Source organism: Gorilla gorilla, chromosome 20, assembly GCF_029281585.2.
Source record: "Gorilla gorilla gorilla isolate KB3781 chromosome 20, NHGRI_mGorGor1-v2.1_pri, whole genome shotgun sequence".
NCBI classification, from domain to species: Eukaryota; Metazoa; Chordata; class Mammalia; order Primates; family Hominidae; genus Gorilla; species Gorilla gorilla.
The window spans coordinates 60,080,049-60,105,134 of NC_073244.2; the positions used below are offsets into that span (position 1 = coordinate 60,080,049).

General features: G+C 56.5%; 3 protein-coding genes across 14 annotated transcripts; all 3 read right to left on the reverse strand.

Moving 5' to 3' along the window:
* Positions 1 to 67: 67 nt before the first annotated feature.
* On the reverse strand, positions 68 to 1,092 carry ADM5 (adrenomedullin 5 (putative)). The gene is made up of 2 exons (XM_004061179.4): positions 1,002 to 1,092; positions 68 to 807 (listed from the first exon to the last, which is right to left on the reverse strand). Exons 1-2 carry the CDS (start codon positions 1,073 to 1,075, stop codon positions 357 to 359), a joined length of 525 nt encoding a protein of 174 aa, XP_004061227.1. The 5' UTR covers positions 1,076 to 1,092; the 3' UTR covers positions 68 to 356.
* Positions 1,093 to 2,459: 1,367 nt separating this feature from the next.
* Positions 2,460 to 14,088, reverse strand: PRMT1 (protein arginine methyltransferase 1). Of its 4 annotated transcripts, none has more exons than XM_004061176.4 (11): positions 13,584 to 13,686; positions 10,964 to 11,017; positions 10,301 to 10,402; positions 8,824 to 8,979; positions 8,630 to 8,693; positions 6,811 to 6,953; positions 6,039 to 6,126; positions 5,843 to 5,958; positions 4,632 to 4,782; positions 4,149 to 4,270; positions 2,460 to 2,746 (listed from the first exon to the last, which is right to left on the reverse strand). In XM_004061176.4, the coding sequence occupies exons 1-11, from the start codon at positions 13,617 to 13,619 to the stop codon at positions 2,663 to 2,665; spliced, it is 1,116 nt and encodes a 371-aa protein (XP_004061224.1). In that variant the 5' UTR covers positions 13,620 to 13,686; the 3' UTR covers positions 2,460 to 2,662. The 4 variants fall into 4 exon arrangements, with proteins under 4 accessions (XP_004061224.1, XP_018871018.1, XP_004061223.1 ...); XM_019015473.3 differs by lacking the exon at positions 13,584 to 13,686 and adding an exon at positions 10,651 to 10,749 and having other exon boundaries at positions 10,960 to 11,017; XM_004061175.4 differs by lacking the exon at positions 10,964 to 11,017 and having other exon boundaries at positions 13,584 to 14,088.
* Positions 14,089 to 16,995: 2,907 nt separating this feature from the next.
* On the reverse strand, positions 16,996 to 25,043 carry BCL2L12 (BCL2 like 12). 9 transcript variants are annotated; one of them, XM_063701507.1, is made up of 8 exons: positions 24,837 to 25,043; positions 24,105 to 24,219; positions 23,743 to 23,882; positions 21,966 to 22,052; positions 21,788 to 21,879; positions 20,416 to 20,688; positions 18,717 to 18,811; positions 17,106 to 17,214 (listed from the first exon to the last, which is right to left on the reverse strand). In XM_063701507.1, the coding sequence occupies exons 1-7, from the start codon at positions 25,000 to 25,002 to the stop codon at positions 18,740 to 18,742; spliced, it is 945 nt and encodes a 314-aa protein (XP_063557577.1). In that variant the 5' UTR covers positions 25,003 to 25,043; the 3' UTR covers positions 17,106 to 17,214; positions 18,717 to 18,739. The 9 variants fall into 9 exon arrangements, 8 of the variants coding, with proteins under 8 accessions (XP_018870997.1, XP_055225902.1, XP_055225899.1 ...); XM_063701506.1 differs by having other exon boundaries at positions 23,743 to 23,885; XM_063701509.1 differs by lacking the exon at positions 24,837 to 25,043 and adding an exon at positions 24,620 to 24,800.
* Between the last annotated feature and the right edge of the window lie 43 nt (positions 25,044 to 25,086).

Consider the following 25,086-nt stretch of genomic DNA (forward strand, 5'->3'; position numbering starts at 1 on the left):
GTCTCTTAGTCTCCTGTCTCTTCGAGGAACAAGGCTCAGCTGGGAGGTCGTAGCCCACCCCAGGTGCATTATAACGTCAGGCGCGTAGGGTGCCGGAGCAAATCTCAGCCCTTTCACGCCAGGGAGGGAGGAGGGATGTTTGGGGGCCAGGACGGCCCGCCAAAACCACCCACGGAAGGTGCATGGATTGAGTTGGCAAGAAAGGCGCCACAGCGGGTTGGATTCAAGGTAGACAGTGGGACTTCCGTGAGGGAGAAGCAGCATGGCTAATAGAGAAGGGTATATTAGAGACCCAGCCCCGACTGAGAGGTCGAAATAGGTACAGAGAAGCAGAGACTGAAACACGGAACTCTTGTTTATTCGGCTCTGGGCGTCAGTGTTCTTCGTCCAGCCTGGTCCCGTGTGCTTCTAGGTCCAACCAAGTCGCAGCCCGGGGAGGGACTGGGGAAGACGGTTTCAGGGGCTGGAGTTAGGGGAGAAGAAATGTGGAGTAGAAGCTCCAATATACAGATAGGCAAACTGAAGCCGAGGAGGGGACGAGCCGTGCCCGAGGTCACCCAGCGAGCTGGGCACTGCGCTAGCCCCCTCGCTGCAGGCCGGAATCCTGGGAACCGAGCCGGGCTTCCGCCTCGCGCCGCCGGCGGCGCCCATAACTGTAGGGGTCCTGGGGCTCGCGGCTGGCCTTCCCCGAGGGCTCCTTCGTGGAGACAGCGAATCCAGTATATGATCTCCGTCAGGCGGTGGGTCCGGCATACGCCCAGGTAGCAGACGTGCCCGCGGTGCTGGGGGACCTGGTGCTGGCCTCGCCTGGAGAGGGAGCGTGGGAGAAAACTGGATTCAAACCGAATTGGGAGATGGAGCGTGACGGAGGTGGGCACCCAAGCACTCCAAGACCAGCGGGGAGGCTTACAGATCACCTGCCCGTTCCGCGGCCGGGAGGGGGCGCTCGCCCTTTACGGTCTCCCTCCCGCCCTGTCCCTGCTGCCACCCGGGTTTCTCACCTGGCTGCAGTGTCCAGGTCCCGTTGGGCGGAGAAGGCGAGGAGCAACAGCAGGATGAGGATGTGGATAGTCATCGTGGGCAGGGCGGGTCAGGATCCGTGGCCCGTAGTTGCAGCCACCCCGCCCCGTTCCCGCACCGGGCTGATGGCCTCTGGGTGCAGCTCTGGAGCCAGGTACCAGGGCCAGTACCCACTTCCCAGGCGGGGAACACTGAGGCCAAAAGTCTGTGGGAAGAGGCCGCACCACACCAGAGGGGCAGGATTCAAACCCGGGTCCCCGCTTCCCGCACCGCGGCTCCAGAGCCCTCACTGGGTGTGTGGGGTCACACCAGCTGCTGTCTATCCCCCTGGGAGGTCTGTGGAGACTCGCCCCCTTCAAAGCGTGGGGAAATGGGGCGGGGCCAATGACACCCGCAGGTAGCTAAGCAGCGGGATTCCAAGAAAAGGGGTGGCGGCGGGGAAGCGCTGGCTCTGGTTGTAGATGTGACCTCACCCTCACCCTGTCGGGAAGCCGGTTAGTAGACAGTTGAGACCCTGGAACCTCGGGGGCCAGGCAATGCAGGGCGAGTGCACATGCGGCCCCCTGGAGGGCGTGGAGCGAGGGAGACCCTGAACACACTGAGGAGCGCCCCTCCGGAAAAGGCCGAGGTGTCAGGCACCCGCCGGTGAGGGCTCCAGTTGCACTGAAGCAGGTGTAGCCAGGGCTGTTCAACGTGGAGGGTGTCCTGGGTCAACCAGGTCGAGTGCACAGTATTGTGGGGGACCCAGGACCCCGTGGCCAGGCCCTGAGGGTGGAAGGGTGGGTGCAGACGCCATGTCTGCAGCAGAGGCAGAGGGACCTCGTCTTCGCCTCTGTAAGATGGGTAGGCCCTGCCACCTTACAGCTGTGACTCCCACTGACCTCCATGGAGGGCAAGTCCCCAGCCCTAAGCCCCAGGCCATTCTAGGGGAGGAAGCAGGGCCACTCCCCCACGAGAAATTCTATCCTCGCAAACATACACCCCCAACCCACTCAGTGTCCCCAGCTGCAGAGGGCTGGGCACAGTTGGGCCTTGAAGGGACCCGAACAGGAAAAAAACAGCCAGAGAGGAACAATGTTGAGTGCTGGGGGGAGGTGGGGAGACTGTTCTGGGAAACTTGAGGGCTGGCTGTGCTGGAAAGCCACCCCCATCCCCTACTAAGCAGGACACAGGGGTACCGCAGAGGGGAGGGGCGCAGACCCAGGAGGGGGATGAATAGAGTTGGACAAAGACCCTGAGAGAGAGCTGTGGAGGACAGGGACCCTGAGAAGGAACCAAGGGGAGCAAGAGGCCTAGAGACGAGGGACGGGAGACGCAGATCCACAGAATGGCAGCCACCAGCAGGTGCCAAGGCCGGTCCCCCCACTGCTGAGGCTGGCACTGCAGTACCTGCGAAAGGAACCCCAAACCTCCTTTGCCCCCAGGAAACAAAGCCAGACCCCAGCTGAGGATTTATTGGCGTAAATGCAACCATATAAAAACATAAGTTATGAAAAACACAGTCACGATGTGCCCTCCCCATCCCCCCAAGCCCAGGCCCCTAAAACCCCCTTCTGTGGGAGGGAGGGAGAGGAAGGGGGAGCCCCAAAACCGCCTAGGAACGCTCAGCCCCTGGGCCCGTGCAGGGCGGGAGAGCCGGGCCTCAGCGCATCCGGTAGTCGGTGGAGCAGGACAGCTCGCACAGCTGGCCCTTGAAGTCCAGGTCGATGGTGAAGTCCAGGTCCCGCTGCAGGGAGAGGTGGGGCATGAGGGCGGAACCCACCAGGAGGTGGTGGCAGGGGGGTGCAGGCAGGCTATGCGACGATGCGCCGGGCTCCGGCTTCCTGCCCATCTCCACGCTGCAGACCCCAACTGCTGGTCCCACCCTAGCAGCTGCCCTGACCCTGCCAAGGGACAGCACCACGTGGACACCCCCAAGCCCACTAGACTCACTCAAGAGCAGAGCCCAGTTGCTGTCCCTTGCCCTTGGATTTCTCCATCAAGATGATTCCCATCAGCAATGCAGTGATTGCTTCTTTCATAAAAAAGAAAACCTCTCCCAAGCCCACTTCCTCCTCAGGCAAACGTTCCAGTGAAACGCAATGGTCCAGCCTGCTGTCTCCACTTCCTCTCCTCCCCCCAATACCCTCCAGCACATGAAGACGAGACAAAGTCACCAACGCCCGAGGACTCCTCCTCCCTCTCCAGTATCTGTTTCCCAGCTAGTGCCGTGGTCCCGGGGGCTGCATGAGTCTTTGTAGGGGGTGGCCCTGTGGTTGCAGGACGTTTATCAGCCCCCTGGCCCCTACGTACCAGATGCCAGGACCACCCCTTCTCCGGAGTGACAACCACAAATGTTTCCACAGACGGTGACAAACGTCCTCTGGCGGCGGGGGCAGTAAAACTGCCCAGTTGACAACTGCTGCTGTCACGGGTGTCCCAGGGTCCACATTCCATGACTGCCCTGAGTGCCACCCTCGCACCCATGGGCCGGGACCCACTTTTCCAACCCAGACCACTCCCGGCGACTCCAGGCTCCAAGCCTTCCATCCTCCTGCCTGCTCAGACCCACCACACTGGATCTCTGGCCAGACCCTGTCTCCGAGAAGCCCCCCCAGCTCCCCCCGAAGCCCCCTTGATCTCAGGTGATGGCAGCTCCTGCCAAGTGCTCAGGAGGAAAAAGAAAGGGGAGCAGAAAACAAAAAGCTGCCTTTCTCCTCTCCCAGCTGGGCTAGAAAACCCCGTGCACTCTACTGGGGGCTGCCTCTTGCCCTGGAGCCCACCCACACCAACACCTGTCTGCCCTGCTCCCAGCCTGACAGAGGTCACCTCCAACTGGCATCACCATGTCACTGACCCCCTTGTCTAGAGTGGAAGCACCAGGAGGGCAGGGTTTTGGCCTGGGTCCCCAGGCCCGTAACTTCCGGTGAATGCTCAAGAAATCCTGCTGTGTAGACAGGCATGGGGCTGAGGGGCTTGGGGACCCGGGAATAGGCAGAGGTGCTCGCCCCCGCCAGCTGCCCCCATCCCCCACCCCGGCTGCCCCCATCCCCTACCCCCGCTGCCACCATTCCTCCCCCACCACTCCCCCCTCATCCACACTCCCCGCCCTAGCTGCCACCCTCCCACCCAGCTGCCCGGAGCCTCACGTTGTTCTTGGCGTTGGGCCGCATGCCGATGGTGCCGAAGATCTCCTCGCCCGTCTTCACGGTCAGGTAGTCCTCCATGTAGAACACCGTCTGCTTCCAGTGCGTGTACGGGGACTCGGGGCCTGGGGGCACAGGCGGGTCAGCCGGCCTCGGCCTGCTGCTGCCCACCCTCCGCCCCTTGCGTTCCCTCTGTCGGAATGCCCACCCCCATGACAGCTGACGGGACTGCTGTCCGTGAGTCACCTCCCTGTCATTGAGCTTTGGAGACAGGGACCGTGTCAGCCTTTTGTGGATGAGGAAACTGAGGCACTGCACACTCAGGTCACTTGCCGAAGGCCACGAGACTGCTACATGGCAGAGCTCACACTGGAACACGCGTGTCCCCATGGTTCCCTCTGCCCGTTTCTGTCACCCCCTCCACTACGTGGGTGCCCCTCGGCCCTGGCTCGGGAACGGCCCCCAGCCCTGCGGGCCCCGCCTCACTGGTGGAGAAGCCGGTCCTCTTGTGGCAGCGCGTGAACTCGATGTTGAAGTAGGCCACCAGGGCGTGCACGTAGTCATTCCGCTTCACTTGCAGGCAGAACGGGGAGGTGAAGGTCAGGTCTTCCACCTTGACGGTGTAGATGTCCACCTCCTGCAGGACAGGAGAGGGCGAGCTCCGGGATGCGTCCCCATGTCGCTTCATCCCCTCCTCCCTCCCTTAAGCTCCCAGAGGGCCTGTGACCTCGCTGTCCCCTTCCTGCTGGCCCTCCCTCACTGGCACCCAGCCTCGGCTCCTCCTTCACTCTGCATCCTGCCTATCCAGCTCCCAATAAACCATGTGGGTTCGAGCCCAGATTCCTTGCTCCCTCCTCTCCAACACCCAAACCTGGCAGTGCCACCCTAACTCTGTCCAGACCTCCTAGAATGCAGGCGCCCCACTCCACTGTCTCCCCAACCCCTTGACAAGTCCAACAACGTGATGGCTTCAAACGGCAACACAAATGCCAACCTAAAACCCTGTGCCAGTTCCCCTGGCTCTCAGGAGGGTGGCCCGGGTGGGGTCCCTGCCCCTCTAGTCTCCTCTCCTCCCCCACTCAACAACTTCCTCCTCCCCGACAGGATCCCCCGGTCAGCCACCCAGCTTCACCCGGCTCACACATCCCAGCTCAACAAATACTCATCGCCGTATTTTTTTTTTTTAAACAGGGTCTCAGAAGTAAAAAAAAAAAAAAAAAAGGAAAAAACAAAACAAAACACTGTCACCAAAGCTGGAGTGCAGTGATGTGATCACAGCTCACTGCAGCCTTGAACTCCCAGGCCCAAGTGATCCTCCCGAGTAGCTGGGATCTCAGGCACATCTTGGAGCCCAGCCTGGCCCCGTGCTCTTCTGCAGTGGCCCGCGTGCATGTGCACCCGCTCATCGCCCTGGGGTCCTGCCTTTCCGTGCATGGGCTGTGGGCTTTAGCTGCCAGCTTTGGGTGTTTCCTCCGCCAGACGCCAAGTGCCAAGCATGGTTCTCACACAGCAGCGCTCACAAAGATATTTAAAGGACGAAGTGTCTTTCCCGGGCCTCTAGCACCACCTCTGGCTGGCAGATCAGGCTCTGAGACCTCAGGCCAACATTCTGGGCCCCAAAGTCCCACGCCAGGACCAGGTGATGGCCTCTCTTTGGTTTCAACCCAGGGGGCACCTGGCCATGCCCACCCCCTCACCTTTATGAGGCAGGCGTTGGTGACCAGCTGTTTGGGGTCCACGACATCCACTAGGGGCTCCTTAATGGCCACATCTTTGATGCAAGACATGTCGAAGCCATACACGTTCTCCCACCCTGGGGAGGCAGGCAGGGAGGGGGTGAGCCCGCAGCAGCCCACCCGGGGCCCCGCCCGCCAGCTCCCGGGCCGCGCTCACAGTGGATCTTGTAGTCTTTGTACTGCCGGTCCTCGATGGCCGTCACATAGAGCGTGGCCCGGTCTGGGAAGATGAGGCCATCGGGCGCCTACAGAGGGGCAGGGCGAGGCATGAAGGGTGGGGCCTGGCAACACTACCCTGAGTCTTGCCTCCAAGATGTGGCCTCCTGCCCTGGTCTGAGCCACCCTCATGTCGCAGCGGCACTCACCCCTCACCCCCTGGTCTATTTCCCACACGGCCGCCAGAGGGCACCCAGGGGCACCTCAGTCAGCTCCTGGCCCTCGGAGGTTCTGGGGATCCTCAGACCCTCCCTAGCTGCTCTGAGAGGAAAAGCATGGGGTCCCATAAGGCTCCACAAAATCTGCACACGCCCTGTCACCCCTCACCTCCACTCCTTCTTCTGCTGCCGTTCTAGACCCTCCTTCCACACGGGCCTCCCTGCTGTTCCACACGCAGCAAGGGCACACCTGCCCTGGCCGCCCCTCCGTGTGCTTCATCCAGCTCTCCGTCACCTCACCTCTCCCAGGGAGGCCTGCTGGGGCCTAAGGACCTGGGCTATTGCCCTGCTACGGATTTCCTGTTCCTACGACCTCCCCCACATCGCACCATCTCCCTCCAGGGTCTGTCACACCTGGCTCGGGCTGTGGCTTTCTAACACCTTGCAGCCAAGCCCCCACAGTAAGTCCCGTCTGTGGGAAAAATTGAGCGTGGTTTTCGTCTTCCGCCTGGACCCCAGCCCATGCGAGCTGCACCCGTCCCGCTGGGGCCTCACCAGCCACTTGTCCCGGGCATAGAGCACAGTGTTGAGCATGGACTCGTAGAAGAGGCAGTAGCCCATCCACTCGCTGATGATGATGTCCACCTTCTCCACCGGCAGCTCCACCTCCTCCACCTTCCCCTTGATGATGGTCACCACTGCGGGCGGACAAGCGCGGCCACATCAGCCCCCGGGAGGCCTGCCCCTCACCTCACCTGCCCTGGGGGCTAGAGCCTCGGGACCCCACTTCAGTTCAGAGAACTGGGTGAGCAGAAGCCATGAACCCTTCTAACTGTTTTAAAATTCATACATCGTTCTGGACATTTTTGAGGCAGGAGCAGAAATTTTATGTGGAGTGGGTATCAGGTGATGTTACTTTTTTTTTTTTTTTTGAGACGGAGTCTTGCTCTGTCGCCCAGGCTGGAGTGCAGCGGCGCGATCTCAGCTCACTGCAAGCTCCGCCTCCCGGGTTCACGCCATTCTCCTACCTCAGCCTCCCGAGTAGCTGGGACTACAGGTGCCGGCCACCACGTCCGGCTAATTTTTTGTATTTTTAGTAGAGACGGGGTGTCACCGTGTTGGCCAGGATGGTCTTGATCTCCTGACCTCATGATCCGCCCGCCTCGGCCTCCCAAAATGCTGGGATTACAGGCGTGAGCCACTGTGCCCGGCCGCGATTTTGTTTTTAACTGGGTGGGCTTGATATAATAAGTAACAGCATGGTCACATTCTCAAAACAGCCTTTATCTATTAGATAAGACACACGCAGACACATTTACCGGGAAAATTACATCACAGTGGGAATTTGCTTCAAATAGACTTGTGCGTTCATTATAATAATCTCTTTTTAAAAATCACTTCAGGATGGCACGGTGGCTCACGCCTGTAATCTCAGCTCACGCCTGTAATCTCAGCACTTTGGGAAGCCAAAGTGGATGGATCACCTGAGGTCAGGAGTTCAAGACCAGCCTGGCCAACATGGTGAAACCATGTCTCAACTAAAAAAATACAAAAAAAAAAAAAAAAGTTCACGCCTGTAATCCCAGCACTTTGGGAGGCCAAGGCAGGCAGATCACGAGGTCAGGAGATCGAGACCATCCTGGCTAACACGGTGAAACCCCGTCTCTACTAAAAAAACAAAAAAATTAGCCGGGCGTGGTGGCTGGCGCCTGTAATCCCAGCTAATTGGGAGGCTGAGGCAGGAGAATCACTTGAACCCAGGAGGCGGAGCTTGCAGTGAGCTGAGATCATGCCACTGCCCTCCAGCCTGGCAACAGAGTGAGACTCCGTCTCAAAAAAAAAAAAAAAAAAAAATGCTGGGGATGTACCTATGATGGTGGTCATGGAAAAGAGCGGATGCCGCAACATCCTGGAAAGTGTTAAACGACATGACAAGCAGGTGTAAGAAGCCAAGGGCAAGAGGCTGGTACGAAATGCTACTGGCGTGAAAATTGTGCACGAGAATGTAAACACATTTACATATGTATGTGTTTGTAGGTCCAGACTTCTCTGGAAGTTAGTGTTGGTTAAACTCAGAGGAGGGCAGCTGGGAAACAGGGGAGGCTTCTCACTGTGGGCCTTCGGTGGCCAACCACGTGACTCTATTACTCATTCAAGAAACTAGAGAGTGCTTCTTGCCCTAATTTTAAGACTGCCGTGCTAAGCCTGTGATTTTGACACTCAGATTCTCAGGCGGCTGGCAGCCCAAAAGACCATGGGTTGGGAGCTGCTGAATCTGTGGTCATCCGTAGACCCCACTGCTCTTCAGAGGGCCCTGGGGAAGCAGGGCATCACCCCCTCCACTCCCACAAACCCATCCTCTTTCTGGGCTCACCGTGGTCTAACTTGTTGGCTTTGACGATCTTCACCGCATAATCAGAGATACTGGAACACTCGATCTGAGGGCCCAGGAAGAAGGGAGGGTGAGACCCATCCCCTGCCCCCATCACCTCCATCCAATCCCTGAGCCCTGATGGGCTCCCCTCCATCCCCCAGGCCCGGCCCCGCCTGGCCACCCCGGAGACTCACCCCGATGACCTTGCGGGCCCCGGCCTTGGCAGCGAACATGCAGAGGATGCCGGTGCCCGAGCCGACGTCCAGCACCACCTTGTCCTTGAAGAGGTGCCGGTTATGAAACATGGAGTTGCGGTAAGTGAGGGTGCGCACCTCGTCCTTCAGCATCTCCTAGGGCAAGAATGGCACAGAGACGCCGTGAGGGGCCCCATATCCCCAATTGGAGAACAGCGTGTCCTGAGAGCTCGGAGGGCCAGAGCTCGGCCCTCTCGCTTTCTTCCATGCACCTCAGTTTCCCTTTTATATTTATTCATTTATTTATTTTTATTTTATTTTATTTTTTGAGATGGAATCTCACTCTGTTGCCCAGGCTGGAGTGCAATGGTGCAATCTCAGCTCACTGCAACCTCAGCCTCCTGGGTTCAAGTGATTCTCCTGCCTCAGCCTCCCAAGTAGCTGGGATTACAGGTGCACACCACCATGCCCGGCTAATTTTTGTATTTTTCATACAGATGGGGTTTCACCATATTGCCCAGGTTGGTCTTCAACTCCTGACCTCAGGTGATCCACCCACCTCAGCCCCCTAAAGTGCTGGGATTACAGGCGTGAACCACTGCGCCCAGCCAGTTTCCCTTTTTAAAAAATCAGATTAGATGGTCTAAACTCCAATCTTGGCCAGACTTCACCACTGCTACCTAAGAACCAGTGAACCCTGGCTTTTAAAAGTCCTCAGGCTGGGAGCGGTGGCTCACGCCTGTAATCCCAGCACCTCAGGAGGCCAAAGCCGGAGGATCACTTGATCCCAAGAGTTTGAGACCAGCCTGGGCAACAAGGCAAGATTATCTCTACAGAAAAATAAGAACATCAGCTGGGCGTGGTGGCGCGCGCCTGTGGTCCCAGCCACTCGGAAAGTGGAAGTGGGGGGATCACCTGAGCTGGGGAGGTCGAGGCTGCAGTGAGCCATGATTGCACCAATGCACTCTAGCCTGGGCGACAGAGCGAGACCGTCTCTAAAAATAAAAAATGGCAATTTTATGCATATTTTGCCACAATTTTATGAAAAAGGCCTCAGGGGGAAAAGAAAATTCCTTAGAATGCCACCCCAGCTTCGTTCTGGGATTTCAGTGTCTTCAGTCAGATCTGAAGTGTGCAGAAGGTGTCAGGGCGGGAGCAGCCGGGGCGCAGTCCCACCGCCGGTCACTAGAGGGCGGCAGAGACCAGCGGGCCCTGCCCGATCTCTGGCTAAGGCCCCAGGCACGCATGCGCTCTCCCACCCCAGCCTTCGGCGCGAGGCCCCTGCAGAGATTCAGGCTAACCTCGGTCTCCAAGGCAACGGCTTGGCGAGGCGACCCTAGGGGGTGCGCAGCAGAGGGGCAGGGGGGCGGCCTGCTGCCAGGGGAAGCAGTGCGCATGCGTGGGAAAACAGGTTCCACCCCTTCCCCAACATTTAAGCCCCCCTAAGATTGGGGCCTTGGGGACTGTCCCCACTGACCTCGTGGATGCCAAAGTGGGCGTAGGAGTCAAAGTAGTAATCTTTGGATGTCATGTCCTCAGCGTTGGGCTTCTCACTGCTTTCCGCCTGGCCACAGGACACCTGGGAGGGGGCCGATGGGATCATGGGTCAGATCTGGGGGCTCCCCACAGCCTCTTAAACCTCCAGCTCCCTACTTTTCCCTGAAGAGTAGTATAGAACCCCCAAAATCATACCATGACAACCCTACAGCCCCCGCCTGCCATCTTGCCCCCCCAGGAACCCCAAAACCTAACAACCCCATTTTCCACTTCCAGGACCCCCCCAGAGCACCATCCAGGGGAGCACCCCGATACCTCAGCCACGCCTACCATCTCTCCAGTCTCTCTGACCCCGTCTCTAGCTCAGCCCACAGCTGGGGAGGGGAGGGGAAGGAAAATGGGGGCAGACACAGGGAAGGGCAAAGGGGGGTTGGAGGTGGAGTTAAGGAAGTAGCCGCGATACTGGGGGAGGCCAGCGGGGGCTGTGAACCTGGAGGGGTTGCTACTAAGTGTCTGGGGGCCTGGAGTAAACTGGTTTGAAGCAAGAGGGGTATGGTTAGACCTCAAGAAAGGGCCAGATGTGTGGCAAGATATATTGATGTGGAGGTCGGGGTGGGGAGGGGTCTCACAAAAGGATATTTACTTCTTCAAGAGGCGGCTGGAGGCTCATCCCATTAGCCAAGGTGGCTACAAAATTCTAGGAGAGAGTAACAGGGAGAAAGGATTAGCTACTGGGAGTGGCTGTGGGAGGGCTGGGCGGCGGGACCTGGGCTCTGGCGGGGGGTGGGTTTCCAGCAATTCTCCTTCTTGGTGGGGAGTGGTGGCGAAGGGGGCAAGTAATGAGGTGGGGTGTTTAAGAAAGGGATGGGAAAAGTGAGGGGAGAAGAAAGGGGGTCTCCTATCCCAGCTGTGGCTGGAGAGATGGTGGCCCACCCCCACGCTGCCCCTCTCTGGCCAGGCAGTTGACCACACACCTCCCCCATCCAGGCCAGGGGAATTGGCACCCACCACCGCCAGCTGTCGCTCCCTCTCATCACCTAATCTCCTCCAGATTAGGTGACACTTCCTGACACACACACCCCTATCCTAGGGTGCCATGAATAGCAGGAGGGAGCGGGGCTGGCAGGGTATGCCCACAGGGCATCTGCCACCTCTGCAAACCAGTCTCATGTCTGAGAGGATTCCAGAATAGAGGTGTGGCACACGGGTACTTCCCCAGAGCTAGTACCCCAGACCCCAGCTCCTGCCTTGGACTCAGGAGCCCCAAACAAAACCAGCTGGAACCAACCCCCTCCCTTATGACCCTCTGCCCACGAAGGTAGGGTCCCAGGGAGGATGGGCAGCTCCTGGACCCTCTAAGAATGAGAGGACTCCAGAAAGTGGCTTGGGGGGCGCGGTGGCTCACACCTGCAATCCCGGCACTTTGGGAGGCCGAGGCAGGTGGGTCACCTGAGGTCAGGAGTTTGAGACCAGCCTGACCAACATGGTGAAACCCTGTCTCTACTAAAAATACAAAAATTAGCTGGGCCTGGTGGTGGGTGCCTGTAATCCCAGCTACTCAGAAGGCTGAAGCAGGAGAATCGCTTGAACCCGGGAGGCGGAGGTTGCAATGAGCCGAGATCAAGCCATTGCACTCCAGCCTGGGTGACAGAGTAAGACTCCGTCTCAAAAAAAAAAAAAAAAAAAAAAAAAAGTGGCTTGGGGAGTCAGGCCATCGCCCCCATTCAGACACCCATCCCAGGCCCTGAAGACTTCCAGGTGCGGCCAAGCCTGAGGCCACCTCTGGGAAAGTTATTTCCTCCACCCATAGAGCCCCAGGTGCAGGAGACAGCCAAGAGGGTGGGAAGTCATTACAGTGACCCCTGGGAGCTGCATCCTGACAGCTGAGAGCTGACCTGTCCCTCCAGCCAATGCCATAGGTAAGGGGTGGAAGGACAGAGGCCCCATCAGATTACATCTCTTCCAGATGTGACCACTATCCAAGTCTCCAAGAAGGGCCACGTCACAGGCCATGACCTACTAGGCTCCAAGCACCCTCCCTCCAGCTCTCCCAAGCCAGCGGGGATGCCTATAAGAAGAAAGGTGCTGAGGGGGTTTCCCACTGGGGCCCATTTCTCAGCACCACTGAAAACTACCGCCAGACAACCCCAGCCCCAGAGGGCTTGAAACGCAAGACTGAAACCTCCCCCACATGGCTGCACGAGAACCAAACCTCACTCGAAACCATTTCAGGCACCCACTCTCAGGACCCCGGGGCTCAGGACCCTGCACAGGGCTTCAGGAAGAGGGAGGTCATCTCGCACCCTCACAAAGGCCCGGGGGAGATAAACGGCTCCAGTAGGGTAAAGCTCTCAGCCTACGTATTTCCCACAACTCCTTCCCAGCGGACATACCCTCCTCCCTCCGCCCGCCAGGAAGAAATCCGACGGGAGGTGGGCTTCAGGACACGCCCCATGAAAAAGATGTCCCTCCCACACACCCAGAAATGGCCACAAGGGGGTGCACGGCGCCTATTAATGGGAAAATCTCGATCTAGATGCCCCACCACCACCCAGAGGGAGGTCACAGGGGCATGCCCCATCCCCCAACTCCTAAAGCCCTGGGCGAGGGGGAGAATTCTGGGAGGGGAAACGGGGTCGGCGGGGGACCCCATTCTTGGTTTTCCTCCAGTCCCTAACCCAGAACGCACAAAACCGGGTCCGATATCCCAACAGATGCCCCCGGAGCTCGGAAGGAGGTTGGTAAAGGGCTGAGAAGCACTGCTCTTCCCAAGAGACTCCCCACATCGTGGAGGGCCCCAGGTCGATCCCACCCCACGGCGTGTGCCCAGGTCCCCGGGGAGGAGGGCTGGGGGCGTCAGGAGGGTCGGACCCCCCTCCCCGCCGCCCCCCCGGGCGCCCCTCCCCGGCCGGGGGCGGGGCCTTTGTCCCGCACGTGGAGCCCGCCGGGCCACTGGACTCGGCACACCCCCTCCCCACCCACCGCGCAGCGGCCACGTGGGGGCCTGGCCGGAAGCGCCCCCAGCCCTCCTCCACGTGGGAGGGGGGATAAGACCCTCCGCTAGGCCGGATGCCGAAGGCCCTTGAAAGCTAGGGAGCCGTCACCTCAAACGATATCCCCGGATGTGGAACGTGCGGCGCCCCCGTGTGCGGCGGGGGACCTCCAACCCCATGTCGCCAACTTAGAGGCCTTTCCCCACCACAGAGGCGTGAAACACCGACCCAAAGCCGCCCCCCGCCCACGGCGGCGCTCCAAGCGCTCACCTCCATGATGCAGTTCGCGGCCTCGGCTGCCGCCATCTTCACCCGCACCTACTCCTCCTCCGGCCGCCAAGACCCCCCCTTTCTCCTCACTCCCCCGGGACCGCCTTATACCAGAGGGTCCACGGCCCGCCTACCGCGACCCCGCTGGAAGATTTCATTGGCAATGGAGGCGGCCCGTCTGAGAATACTGTCTAGTAATTGGCTAGAGAATACGTCCATCATAGGTCAGGGGTTTGCCAACTCTGGCGTCCAGAATCCCGCCCCCTCAAGTCGACCCGGGATGGGGAAAACTGCCCGTCTATTGCAAGAAGCGCGACTGGTGATTGGGCAAAATCCACCAGGAATGCCCTCCCCTTTACACCCAGCACCGCCTCAAAGCTTCCCGGGGAGCCCCGCGCTAAAGGGGCGTCTTGAAACACCTGTCCATCACCAAAATGACCCGCCCCCAATCGCTGCCATTGGCTTATCCGGAAGCGACGTCACGCAGCCTTTGGCCCACCCTCGCCAAGCGGCCGGCCTCAAGGAGAACACGGCAATTGGCCCACGGGTGGGGAAGAAGGCGGGGCTTCACGCACCAACGATTGGCTCAAAGGAATTATCACTCCTCGTCCACTCGGTGGATCCTCCCAACCCGGGGGGAGTCTGGAGGAAAAAGGGAGCTTGTGCTCATTACCTGGGGGAAAAACGGAATCGGTGAGAGGCCCAGAGAGAGGAAGGGCATAGCTGGGGTCCCGAAGCAAGTGAGGAATAGGAATCCGTCGTCAACATATTAAATCCCTAGCCCTTGACATAACCATTCCAAGTTTTTTAAAACCATCAACCCCTCCCAAGCCACTTGGTTTTTGCCAAGTCCCTCCCCCTGCCAGGAACGCCCACCTCTCTTTGTCTGGTCAGCTTCTAAACGTGAATCAGAGCACAGCTTAGGCACCACTTCCTCCGGGAAGCTTTCCTTGATTTGCAGAAAAAGTTCCTAGTTGAATGAAGCTGAATGCAAAGGGCCGAATGCGTGGGTCCTGCCCCTCCTCTCCCCGACCCCTCTACTTCCCTCTGCTCACACTTCTCTCCAATCCCGGAATGAGCTCGCTCTTTGGTTCCTGGGTCTCCGGCGTGCCGCTGGCAAACGCCTGAGACTTAAAATTTACAATAGGGTTCGTTCGGGCGCGATGGCTCACGGGTGTAATTCCAGCACTTTAGGAGGCGGAGGCAGGCGGATCACTTGACATCAGGAGTTCGAGACCAGTCTGGGCAACATGGTGAAACCCCCATTTCTATTAAAAATACAAAAATTACGCCGGGCGGCCGGGCGCGGTGGCTCACGCCTGTAATCCCAGCATTTTGGGAGACCGAGGCGGGCGGATCACAAGGTCAGGAGGTCGAGACCATCCTGGCTAACATGGTGAAACCCCCGTCTCTACTAAAAATACAAAAAATTAGCCGGGCGTGGAGGCTTAGGCAGGAGGATGGCGTGAACCCGCGAGGCGGAGCTTGCAGTGAGCTGAGATCGCGCCACTGCACTCCAGCCTGGGTGACAGAGCGAGACTCTTGTCTCAAAAAAAAAAAAAAAAAAAAAAAAAAAAAAAAATTTAGGCCGGGCGCGGTGACTCACGCCTGTAATCCCAGCATTTTGGAAGGCCGAGGTGGGCGGATCACAAGGTCAGGAGTTCGGGACCAGCCTAGCCAATATGGTGAAACCCCCGTCTCTACTAAAAAAACAAAAATTAGCCGGGCGTGGTGGTGGGCGCCTGTAGTCCCAGCTGCTCCAGAGGCTGAGGCAGGAGAATCACGTGAACCCGGGAGGCAGAGGTTGCAGTGAGCTCAGATGGTGCCACTGCACTCCAGCCTAGGCGACACAGCAAGACTCCATCTCAAAAAATAATAAAATAAAATAAATAAAAATAAAAATAAAAAAATTAGCCAGGACTGGTGGCACACGCCTGTAATCCCAGCTACTTGGGAGGCTGAGGCAGGAGAATCGCTTGAGCTCAGGAGGTGGAGGTTGCAGCGAACCAGGATGAAGCCATTGCACTCCAGCTCGAGCGACAGACCGAGACTCTAACTTTAAAAAAAAAAAAAAAAAAAAAAAATTGAAAAGCACGGCACTAAACAAACCAAGAAAAGGACATTTGTTTCCAGTGTTTGAGCTGAAGCAAGAGGAGCCCAGCTGCAAATATGCACATCAGGTCTTTAGCTTGTTGCAGCTCTGTGCATAAGCATTGCCCTCCAAAACACCACAAAAGCACTGCCTTAATTTTTGGGGTATGAATACATTGTAGCAAGGATGCAAATTTGCAAATAATCTACAAATACTGAGGATCAACTGTAATTGGTTCGGTTTGTAATCCTGTACATTTCACTTTATTAATTTACAAACATTACTCTGTGAAGGGGGATATGGCCCTATAAAGGAGACAAACCGCCCAGGCACAGTGACTCATGCCTGTGATCCCAGGACTTTAGGATGCCAAGGTAGGAGGATCGCTTGAGCCCAGGAGGTGGAGACCAGCCTGGGCAACATAAGGGAGACCCCATTTCTACAATTTTTTTTTTTGAGACGGAGTCTCGCTCCGTTGCCCAGGCTGGAGTGCAGTGGCGTGATCTCAACTCACTGCAACCTCTTGCCTCCCGGGTTCAAGCGAGTCTCGTGCCTCAGCCACCCAAGTAGCTGGGATTACAGGCACCCACCACCATGCCCAGCTAATTTTTGTATTTTTAGTAGAGATGGGGTTTCACCATGTTGGCCGGGTTGGTCTTGAACTCCTGACCTCAAGTGATCCACCTGCCTTGGCCTCCCATAAAAATTCTTTTTAAAAAATTAGCTAGGCGTGGTGTCGCATGCCTTTAGTTCCAGCTACTAGAGAGGCTGAAGTGGGAGGATCACTTGAGCCCAGGAGGTTGAGGCTGCAGTGAGCCATGATAGTGCCACTGTATCTATGTAACAGTGCAAGTATAGGCAACAGAGCAAGACCCTATCTCCAAAAGAAAAAAGGGAGAGTGGGGGGTGTGTGTGAGACAAACCACTGGTCTGTAGGTAGATGAGAAACCAGCAAGAGAGACTTGAAAGGAGCAATGGGAGGAGAAAAACAAGAAGAGGGTGGTGTCCTAGACACAGGTGAAGTTAGACTGTACCTTTCTGTGGAATTTACTGGAAAGACTCCATGACCATCATACAGCATTAGCTAGAATAACCAGATCGTGCAATAGGAAAAAAAAATGCAAGTTGCTGGAATATTTACAGATATTCTCTCAAATATGTTACATGTCCAGGAGACAGGCTCTTGTAGGTGCTGCAAATAAGTATTTCTAGAATGAATGAACTGGTTCTTTCCTCAATTTGCGTAAGCCACAGAAATCTCTGAACCAAATCTCCTCTCCTTAAAACTTTAGTTCTCAAGTGTAAGAACAGACAATTGAATACTTTGTAACATTTTTAATAAGAAAAGTTTTAAACAATTTATTTTTGGCAAAAACAGGTAGGGCAACCACCACCCTACAGCCCTGAGTGGAATAGGAAGACTTGGAAAAGCACACGAAAAGGGCAGGGACATGAGGTGTCATCTTGTAGCAGCTTCTGAGAAAGAGCTCAGTCCAATGGCAAGTTCAAGTCCACGGGTGAAACAGCCAGGATGCCCTCCTGGAAGGGAAAAGTGGCAGAGCCCTGTGAGCAGGGCAGGTGTTCCCCCCATACAGCAGCGTCCACATCAGCCCTGTGAGATTAGAGACAGGAAGGCGAGGAACCAGAGAGCGGAGGGTGACAGACACCCAGAGAAGGGGACAGAGACCCAGACAGAAGGGCACAGGGATGAGGGGACAGGGTCCTAGCAGGAGGAGGAAAGGTTGAGCTCGAGGAGGGTCAGGACACTGGAGTGGGGTTAGACAGAGACCCAGAGAGAGTGAAGAGTCGGGGGACAGAGTCAGAGATGGGGAAGAGAGTCTTGGGATTTGAACAATTCAGAGTTGTGGCTTTGTGTACAAATCCAGATTCCAACACTCTGCGTGCTGGGGACTTTTCCTCTCTGCCCCCACAAGACGAGGATAATAAGAGCCCCACGAGGTTGTAGTGGGTTTAAATGGGATCATTCCATTGAAATCCCTGGCAGAGGACCTGGCCCACCGAGAAGACTCATCTGCTATCAATCCTACTTTAAAAAAATTTTTTTGAGAAATTGTCCAGGCATGGTAGCTCAGCCTGTAATTCCAGCACTTTGGGAGGCCGAGGTGGGTGGATCACTTGAGGCCAAGAGTTCGAGACCGGCCTGGCCAACATGGCAAAACCCCGTCTCTGCTAAAACTACAAAATTAGCCGGACATGGTGGTGTGCGCCTGTAACCCCAGCTACTCAGGAGGCTGAGGCAGGGAATCGCTTGAACCCAGGAGGTGGAGGTTGCAGTGAGCCAAGGTCGTGCCACTGCACTCCAGTCTGGGCAATAGAGTGAGACTCCATCTGAAAAATTAAAATAAAATAAAATAAAATAAACGAGCTTCTTTGCTGAGCCCAACACTTACATCCAGTCCCCTCAACATGTGCTATGAGTTCTGATCTTACTGTAGACTGGACCACCTCCAGTCCTGCTCCCCACCCCCATCGCCCCCATCCCCACACCTTCCCCCTCTCGGGGAACTTAAGATGTCGCCCTGCAGCTGCTCGGGCCAGCATCCTTTAGTCTGTCCCCACGTCTGGCCCATTAGCCAAATCTGTCAGCTTCACCGCTAAGTTAAATCCAGCATTCTCCACCGCCCCCGACTTGGGTGAGATCCACTCACCTCCTCCCTGTGCCCCTACTTCTGCCCTCGCCCCCAGCAGTCTGTCCCCAGGCAGCCGCCAGAGGGCGCCCATTAGCGCCTAAATCAGCGCCTGTCCCTCCGCTGCTCAGAGACCTTGGCTTACCCAGAGTCAAAGTCCGAGTTGTCACTCACCGTGACCACAGGGTCCTGGCTGGCCCGGCGCCTCTCCTCCTCTCATTTGTCGCCCGCTCACCCTACTGTAGCCCTACTGGCCTCCTCCTCCCTGCTCCTCAAACACACTTGACCAGCTCCTGCCAGGGAAACCGATTCCATCCAGAGCCTGGCTTGTGTCCCTCTCTCAGTGGATACCCACAGCGACCCCCCAAGGCAGGTAAATGAGACGGTGCTCACTGGACCAGTGGGGAGAGTGCCACTCAGGGAGACTGCGACAGTCGCCAAGCCACAGGGCCAGCATGCTGGAGCCCAATCCAACTCTGAAACCGGCACTGGAGATAAAGTAAGAAAAGGAGAGGGGAAGACTTCTGAGTCTTCTGAAGCTGATGTGTTAGAGGCGGGAGACACCAACAAAGAAAAATAAACCAGAAGACAAGTAAAACAAGTCAATTCCACCATCTGTTGGAAGGCCCAAAGTGCTATGGAAGGAAAAATAAAGCAGGAAGGGGGAAGGAGGGCGGTGGGAGGGTGTGGAGGTGGCTGTGATTGTCAATGGGGACCTGGGAAGGCCTCGTTGGGGGTGAAACCAGAGCCCACCAGAAGGAGCAGAGGACGGAGGCAGGGGGTTCCCCGGGAGGGCATCCTGGCAGGCACTGTTGGAAAGGCAGCAGGTAGCCATATAACCTCACCAACAAAATGCCCGCATGCCAGGCAGTGCACAGAGGGCTTACCACATTGACCCCATTTTAACCCTCAGAGCGACCCTTTGAGGTAGCACTACTACTCTATTTTATTTTTTGAGACAGGGTCCCACTCTGTCACCCATACTGGAGTACAGTGGCGCAATCATAGCTCACCACAGCCTTGAACTCCTGGGCTCAAGTGATCCTCCCGGCTCCTCTGCCTCCTGAGTAGCTGGGAGTAAACATGTGAGCTACCATGCTTTGCTAATTATTACTAATTTTAAAAATTTTTATTTATTTATTTTTTGAGACAGAGTCCCGCTCTTGTTGCCCAGGCTGGAGTGCAGTGGTGCAATCTCGGCTCACTACAACCTCTGCCTCCCAGGTCAAGCAATTCTCTTGCCTCAGCCTCCCTAGCTGGGATTACAGGCATGCCCGGCTAATTTTGTATTTTTGGTAGAGACTGGATGTCACCATGGTCAGGCTGGTCTCAAACTCCTGACCTCAAGTCATCCACCCATCCCAGTCTCCCAAAGTGCTGGGATTACAGGTGTGAGCCACCGCATCCGGTTTTTATTATATTATTTTGTTGAGACACAGTCTCACTCTGTCGCCCAGGCTGGAGTGCAGTGGAGTGATCTCAGCTCACTGCAATCTCTGCCTCCCAGGTTCAAGCGATTCTCATGCCTCAGTCTCCCCAGTGGCTGGGATTACAGGCACCTGCCACCGCGCCCGGCTAATTTATGTATTTTTTTTAGTAGACACAAGGTTTCACCACGTTGGCCAGGCTGGTCTCAAACTCCTGACCTCAGGTGATCCACCTGCCTCGGCCTCCCAAAGTGCTGGGATTACAGGTGTGAGCCACCGCACCCGACCCTGGCCAGTTATTTTCAATTTTTGTAGAGATGGGGTCTTACTATGTTGTCCAGGCTGGCCTCAAATAATTCTCCTGCCTCGGCCTCCAAAAGTGCTGGGATTACAGGCATGAGCCACCTAGTCCGGCCTCTCCCTGAGTAACCTCAGTCACTGGTTTCACGCTCACAGTATTAGCGTACCCAGTCGTTGAAGCCAGGCATAGTGTCTGCACTCATCGCTGCAGTCCTGGCATACAGCAAGGGCTCAACACAGAACGAACGCAGTGGAGCTGGGAGAATACCTGAGGTCTGAGAGGAACCTAAGAAGTCCCCGCCCCTCCTCTATCACATGACAGTTAGGTAAAGTGAGGCCCGGAGAGAGAGGCTTCAGCGGCTCACCCAGCCCCCGTGGGCCTGGATCCAGGGCGTGAAGCTGTGCACGTGCTCCACGCTGAGTCCGGCCAGGGTGCCCCCCAGCCCGGCCACGCGCCGGCTCAGCTCCATGGCTAGGGCCAGGCGGGCCAGGGGCTCCGGGGAAGGAGGCGGGGGCCCGGGGCATGCTCGGCTTGGGCGAGAGCTGTCCTCCCGGCTACAGAACAGCTCCACCAGGCGGGCGAAAGAGCCGGAGGACAGGCGGACCAGCTTGCTGCGCAGGGCGGGGTCCGAGGCCAGCTGTAGTGTGGAAGAGGCAGGGTCCGCGTCAGCAGCGCCCCCGGGGTCAGCCAATAGAGGGCTGGGAGGCGTGGCTTCCCGGTTCAGGATCGTTCTAGATGCTAAAGTTCTAGGCCACCCCTCATCCATATTAGCCAGTCAAGCCAGACTCCAGGGTCTCTGCCAAACTACCCCCGGGATACTGGCCTGGAACGTGAGTCCCTAAGCCATGCCAGGCCCTTGCCTCAACAGCCAATCAGGGCCAATCTCTACTGTAACTGAGTTAATCTAGCCATGCCCCTGGTGGCCTTTCCCAGGGGCCAACCTAGTGTCTACAACAATCTTGCCCTCTACCATTCAATTAATATTAAAGGACGATGTACCTTGTCCAAGCTCCGAAGCCAATCTGATTCCAGGACACAGCCACAAGCCACACCTCCTCTGGTAGTACATTTTCCCCTACATTCTAAGCCAGGTCCCTTCTATGCTCAGTTAGATTTTAGCCACTCCCCCCACCCCCACATTCCTTCACTTACTTCCCCAACTTGGCCAGTGTCTTGTGGATAATGTTTCTGATGGCCACACCCTCTGCATTTAGGCCATGCCCCTCTAAACAATCAATTAAAACCACTAATTTACAGTACAGTACTACCCTAACCATACCCCTGTCATTCAACCATTTTTTTTTTTTTTTTTTTTAAAGACAGAGTCTCACTCCGTCACCCAGGCTGGAGTGCAGTGGCGCAATCTTGGCTCACTGCAACCTCCACCTCCTGGGCTCAAGCGATTCTCCTGCCTCAGCCTTCTGAGTAGCTTGGATTACAGAAACGCACCACCACACCTGTCTGATTTTTGTATTTTTAGTAGAGATGGGGTTTCACCATGTTGGCCAGGCTGGTCTCGAACTCCTGACCTCAAGTCATCCGCCCAACTCGGCCTCCCAAAGTGCTGGGACTACAGGCGCGAGCCACCACACCCGGCCTCAACCCTTCATTGAAACCCTGTCCCAGCCTCTTTCCACCTGACCATCCAAAGAAAATACAGATCCAGCTTCTGATCCCAGTGCCCCACCATTCCGCAACTCCTGTCCTTGCCAAGGAGTGGGACAGATGCCCATCACCTTCTGGTTAATGACTTCTGCCTCCTCCTCCAGCAGGGCCACCAGCCTCTGCAGTATGGCTTCCTTCTCTGTGGATGGGGGACCCTGTAATTCTGGAGGCAGAAGAGAATTTGGCTGGGGGCAGAACCCTGACTATCCTCCCACCGCCATCCTTCTCTGGGGCTCCTCTGTGCCTCACCTGGGCTGGGCGGAGATTTCAGCTGCTCTTGGACCAGCTGTTCCAGCCGCTGGGCCACCAAAGCATAGAAGTCTGGAGTAGCTGGGCCTGGGGTGAAAAGAGTTAATGACAGGTTTCCAGGACATTGGAAACTTACAGATTCTCTCCTTCCCCCAACTACCTTGGCAGGTGGCAATGATTCCCATTTTATTTATTATTTATTTATGTATTGATTTTGGGAAACGGAGTCTTGCAATTCTCCTGCCTCAGCCTCGTGAGTAACTGGGACTACAGGCGCACGCCGCCACACCTGGCTAATTTTTTGTATTTTAGTAGAAATGGGGTTTCACCGTGTTGCCCAGGCTGACCTCAGGCAATCCGCCCACCTCAGCCTCCCAAAGTGCTAGGATTACAGGCGTGAGCAACCAAGCCCGGCCATGATTCCCATTTTATAATGGGGTAAACTGAGGCCCAGTGAGAAAACTTGGTTAAAAATGCCAAAACCCTTGTACTTTTCACTTTATGAGATCCTCAGACTGGACTTAGAATGTCAGAGCTGGGGCCAGGCGCGGTGGCTCACGCCTGTAATCCCATCACTTTGGGAGGCTGAGGCAGGCAGATCACCTGAGGTTGGGAGTTCGAGACCAGCCTGACCAACATGGAGAAACCCCATCTCTACTAAAAATACAAAAAAAATTAGCCGGGCATGGTGGCGCATGCCTATAATCCCAGCTACTTGGGAGGCTGAGGCAGGAGAATTACTTGAACCCGGGAGGTAGAAGTTATGGTGAGCCGAGATTGGGCCATTGCACTCCAGCCTGGGCAACAAGGGCGAAACTCCGTCTCAAAAAAAAAAAAAAAAAAAAGAATGTCAGAGCTGACAGGGTGCGGTGGCTCACGTCTGCAATCCCAACATTTTGGGAGGCCGACGTGGGAGGGTCACTTGAGGCCAGGAGTTTGAGGCCAGCCTGGCCAACATGGCGAAACCCCGTGTCTACTAAAAGTATAAAAATCAGCTAGTATGCTGGCGTGCACCTGTAATACCAGTCACTCGGGAGGCTGAGGCACGAGAATCGCTTGAACCCAGGAGGTGGGGATTGCAGTGAGTTGAGATTGCACCCCTGCACTCCAGCCTGGGTGACAGAGCAAGAATCTGTCTCCAAAAGACTGTCAGAGCTCAACTAGACCTTGAAGATGATCTCATCCAAGGAAGGCAAACACAAGACATTACTGTTAGTATCCCCCTTCCCTCACTCACTACAGACATCACCAATTGATCACAGCACTTCCTCTCCCCAGCTGTGAACCCGTTTTCAAGCTAGCACTCCCAGCAGCCATTACTAGTCTGTCCAGGTTCACACCTATGAGGAAACTTGTGGGTCACCTTGATCAAGTCCAGTGACCTACTCCCCAATTCCTACTCTGCTATTGGAAAAACAGGGGAGCAGGGAAGAGAAAGCATTTTCCCCAGAGTCACGCAACTAAAACAGCCAGAGAGATGTGACTGAAAACCAGCCCTTCTGCCCCTCTATCAGGGGTATTCCTGGCTACAAAAGTCCTAGGGGCAGGGAAGTAGTTATGGAAGGAAAGAGACAACAACCAGATTGACCAAATGCTCTCTGAAAGCCAACCCACAGAATTGACAGAAATCTAACTGGGGAGGGGAGAGGACAGGACAGTTCTGTCCTGAAGGCTGGTGCTAGAGACTCCACACAGCCACCCCCTAGCTGAGTGATCTTAAACTAGCACCTTATCCCGTGTTCTGCCGGCTTCACAGATGATCATGGAAATCTCTTACCAGGCTCTGAACCATAGCAGGGGCGGATGGGCAGAGAGCAAGGCCGAGGGGACTCAGAGGGGGCTGCTCCTCGCCCCAGGGAGCAGGGAAGACATCTTCGAAGGCGGCTCAGGAAGTCTGTTGGCTCTTCTTGGGCAGGGCTTCTGGGGAGGAGGACTTCAGAGACTGACCCCACCAGAGATCCCCTGCAAGCAGTCTCTTTCCCCAACTCCCTCCCTCCCCCGCTGAGGACCTCTCTCCAAAACCCCAAAGACAGAGAATAGAGCCAGATATAAAGAGAGGAGACAGACTGAGACCAGGAGCAAGAGTTAGGAGGGAGCCTCAAATGCTGGCCCCTGGGGGAGAAGGGCCACTCCTCTTACCTAGGTGGAGTTGGAACAGGAGACCCGGCAGCCTCACCACGCCTAAGGAAGGCAGCTAGGACCCTCAGCGTGTCTTCCCGGAGCCCCAGCTCTTCAGAGCCTGCCATGGAGGCACCTGTGAGAGAGAGGGTTAGGGACTGGACTCCAAGGGTTTAGCAAGAAGTGGAGGCTTGGGGACCAGGACTTGTGAGTCCCAAGGAAGGTGCTGAGGGCCTGGACTCCTGGGTCCTTTACAGAGTGTGGGTCTGGGGGCCTAGACTCTTGAGTCCTCAGACGAAAAAGGGATCAGGAAAAAGACTCTTTGATCCAAGGAAAGGTGGTGGGGCTGGGTGCCCAGATTCGTGGGTCTAACGGAGGAGGGAGCTGGGGTCCTAGACTTCTGAGTCTTAGAGAGAAAGGAACTGGAGCCCCAGACCCTTAGGTCTCCCAGGAAGAAGAGGCTTAGCGCCCCAACTCCTGGATTCTATAAGAGGCATATGCCAAACTCCAGAAACCCTTAAAGCGTCGGGAACTACCAATCCCAGGAGGTTTCAGGGCAAATCTTCCCCTCCGTCCGCGCTTCTTCGCCGCGCAGCCTGCTGTGAGGTGTAGTTCCAAATCTCCGACTCCTGCTGGAATCTAGAGGACCCTGGACCCTTGGATGTCAGAGAAGCGGGACTGGGGTGCCCACTACTGGATCCCGGCCCCCTCCTCTTCCCTCCTCACCCCACCCCTCGTCAACACCCCGCTGACCTGGTCCGGGGCCCCACCGCCGCCTCCTCCACTCAACTTGCGGTCTTCTCCACTCAACTCGTACAAACTTTATTAGTTCAACTTTCCCGCGCCTGCGCACTGGGCCAGGTCGATAACCGGCCCAACGTAGAAAGGGCGGAACGCTGGGTGCACGCTCAATTTGCATGTGACGCTCCCAGCATGCCTCTGGCCGGAAACCCAAAAAAGGGCATAGGGGCGGGGACAGCCCCGGGCCCAGCGGGCCGTCCCA

Bases quoted from the DNA above. Each gene is read 5' to 3' on its own strand.
- ADM5 (XM_004061179.4), bottom strand. From the start codon at position 1,075: ATGACTATCCACATCCTCATCCTGCTGTTGCTCCTCGCCTTCTCCGCC. The intron at 808-1,001 runs GTGAGAAACCCG...CTCCCTCTCCAG, and splicing joins GACCTGGACACTGCAGCCAG to GCGAGGCCAGCACCAGGTCC.
- BCL2L12 (XM_063701506.1), bottom strand. From the start codon at position 25,002: ATGCAAATTGAGCGTGCACCCAGCGTTCCGCCCTTTCTACGTTGGGCC. The intron at 22,053-23,742 runs GTAAGAGATTTC...TTTTCACCCCAG, and splicing joins CTGCTATGGTTCAGAGCCTG to GCCCAGCTACTCCAGACTTC. The intron at 21,880-21,965 runs GTGAGGCACAGA...TTCTGCCTCCAG, and splicing joins GAAATCTCCGCCCAGCCCAG to AATTACAGGGTCCCCCATCC.
- PRMT1 (XM_004061176.4), bottom strand. From the start codon at position 13,619: ATGGCGGCAGCCGAGGCCGCGAACTGCATCATGGAG. The intron at 11,018-13,583 runs GTGAGCGCTTGG...ACTCTCTCCTAG, and splicing joins CCGCGAACTGCATCATGGAG to AATTTTGTAGCCACCTTGGC. The intron at 8,694-8,823 runs GTGAGTCTCCGG...CTGGGCCCTCAG, and splicing joins GGGCCCGCAAGGTCATCGGG to ATCGAGTGTTCCAGTATCTC.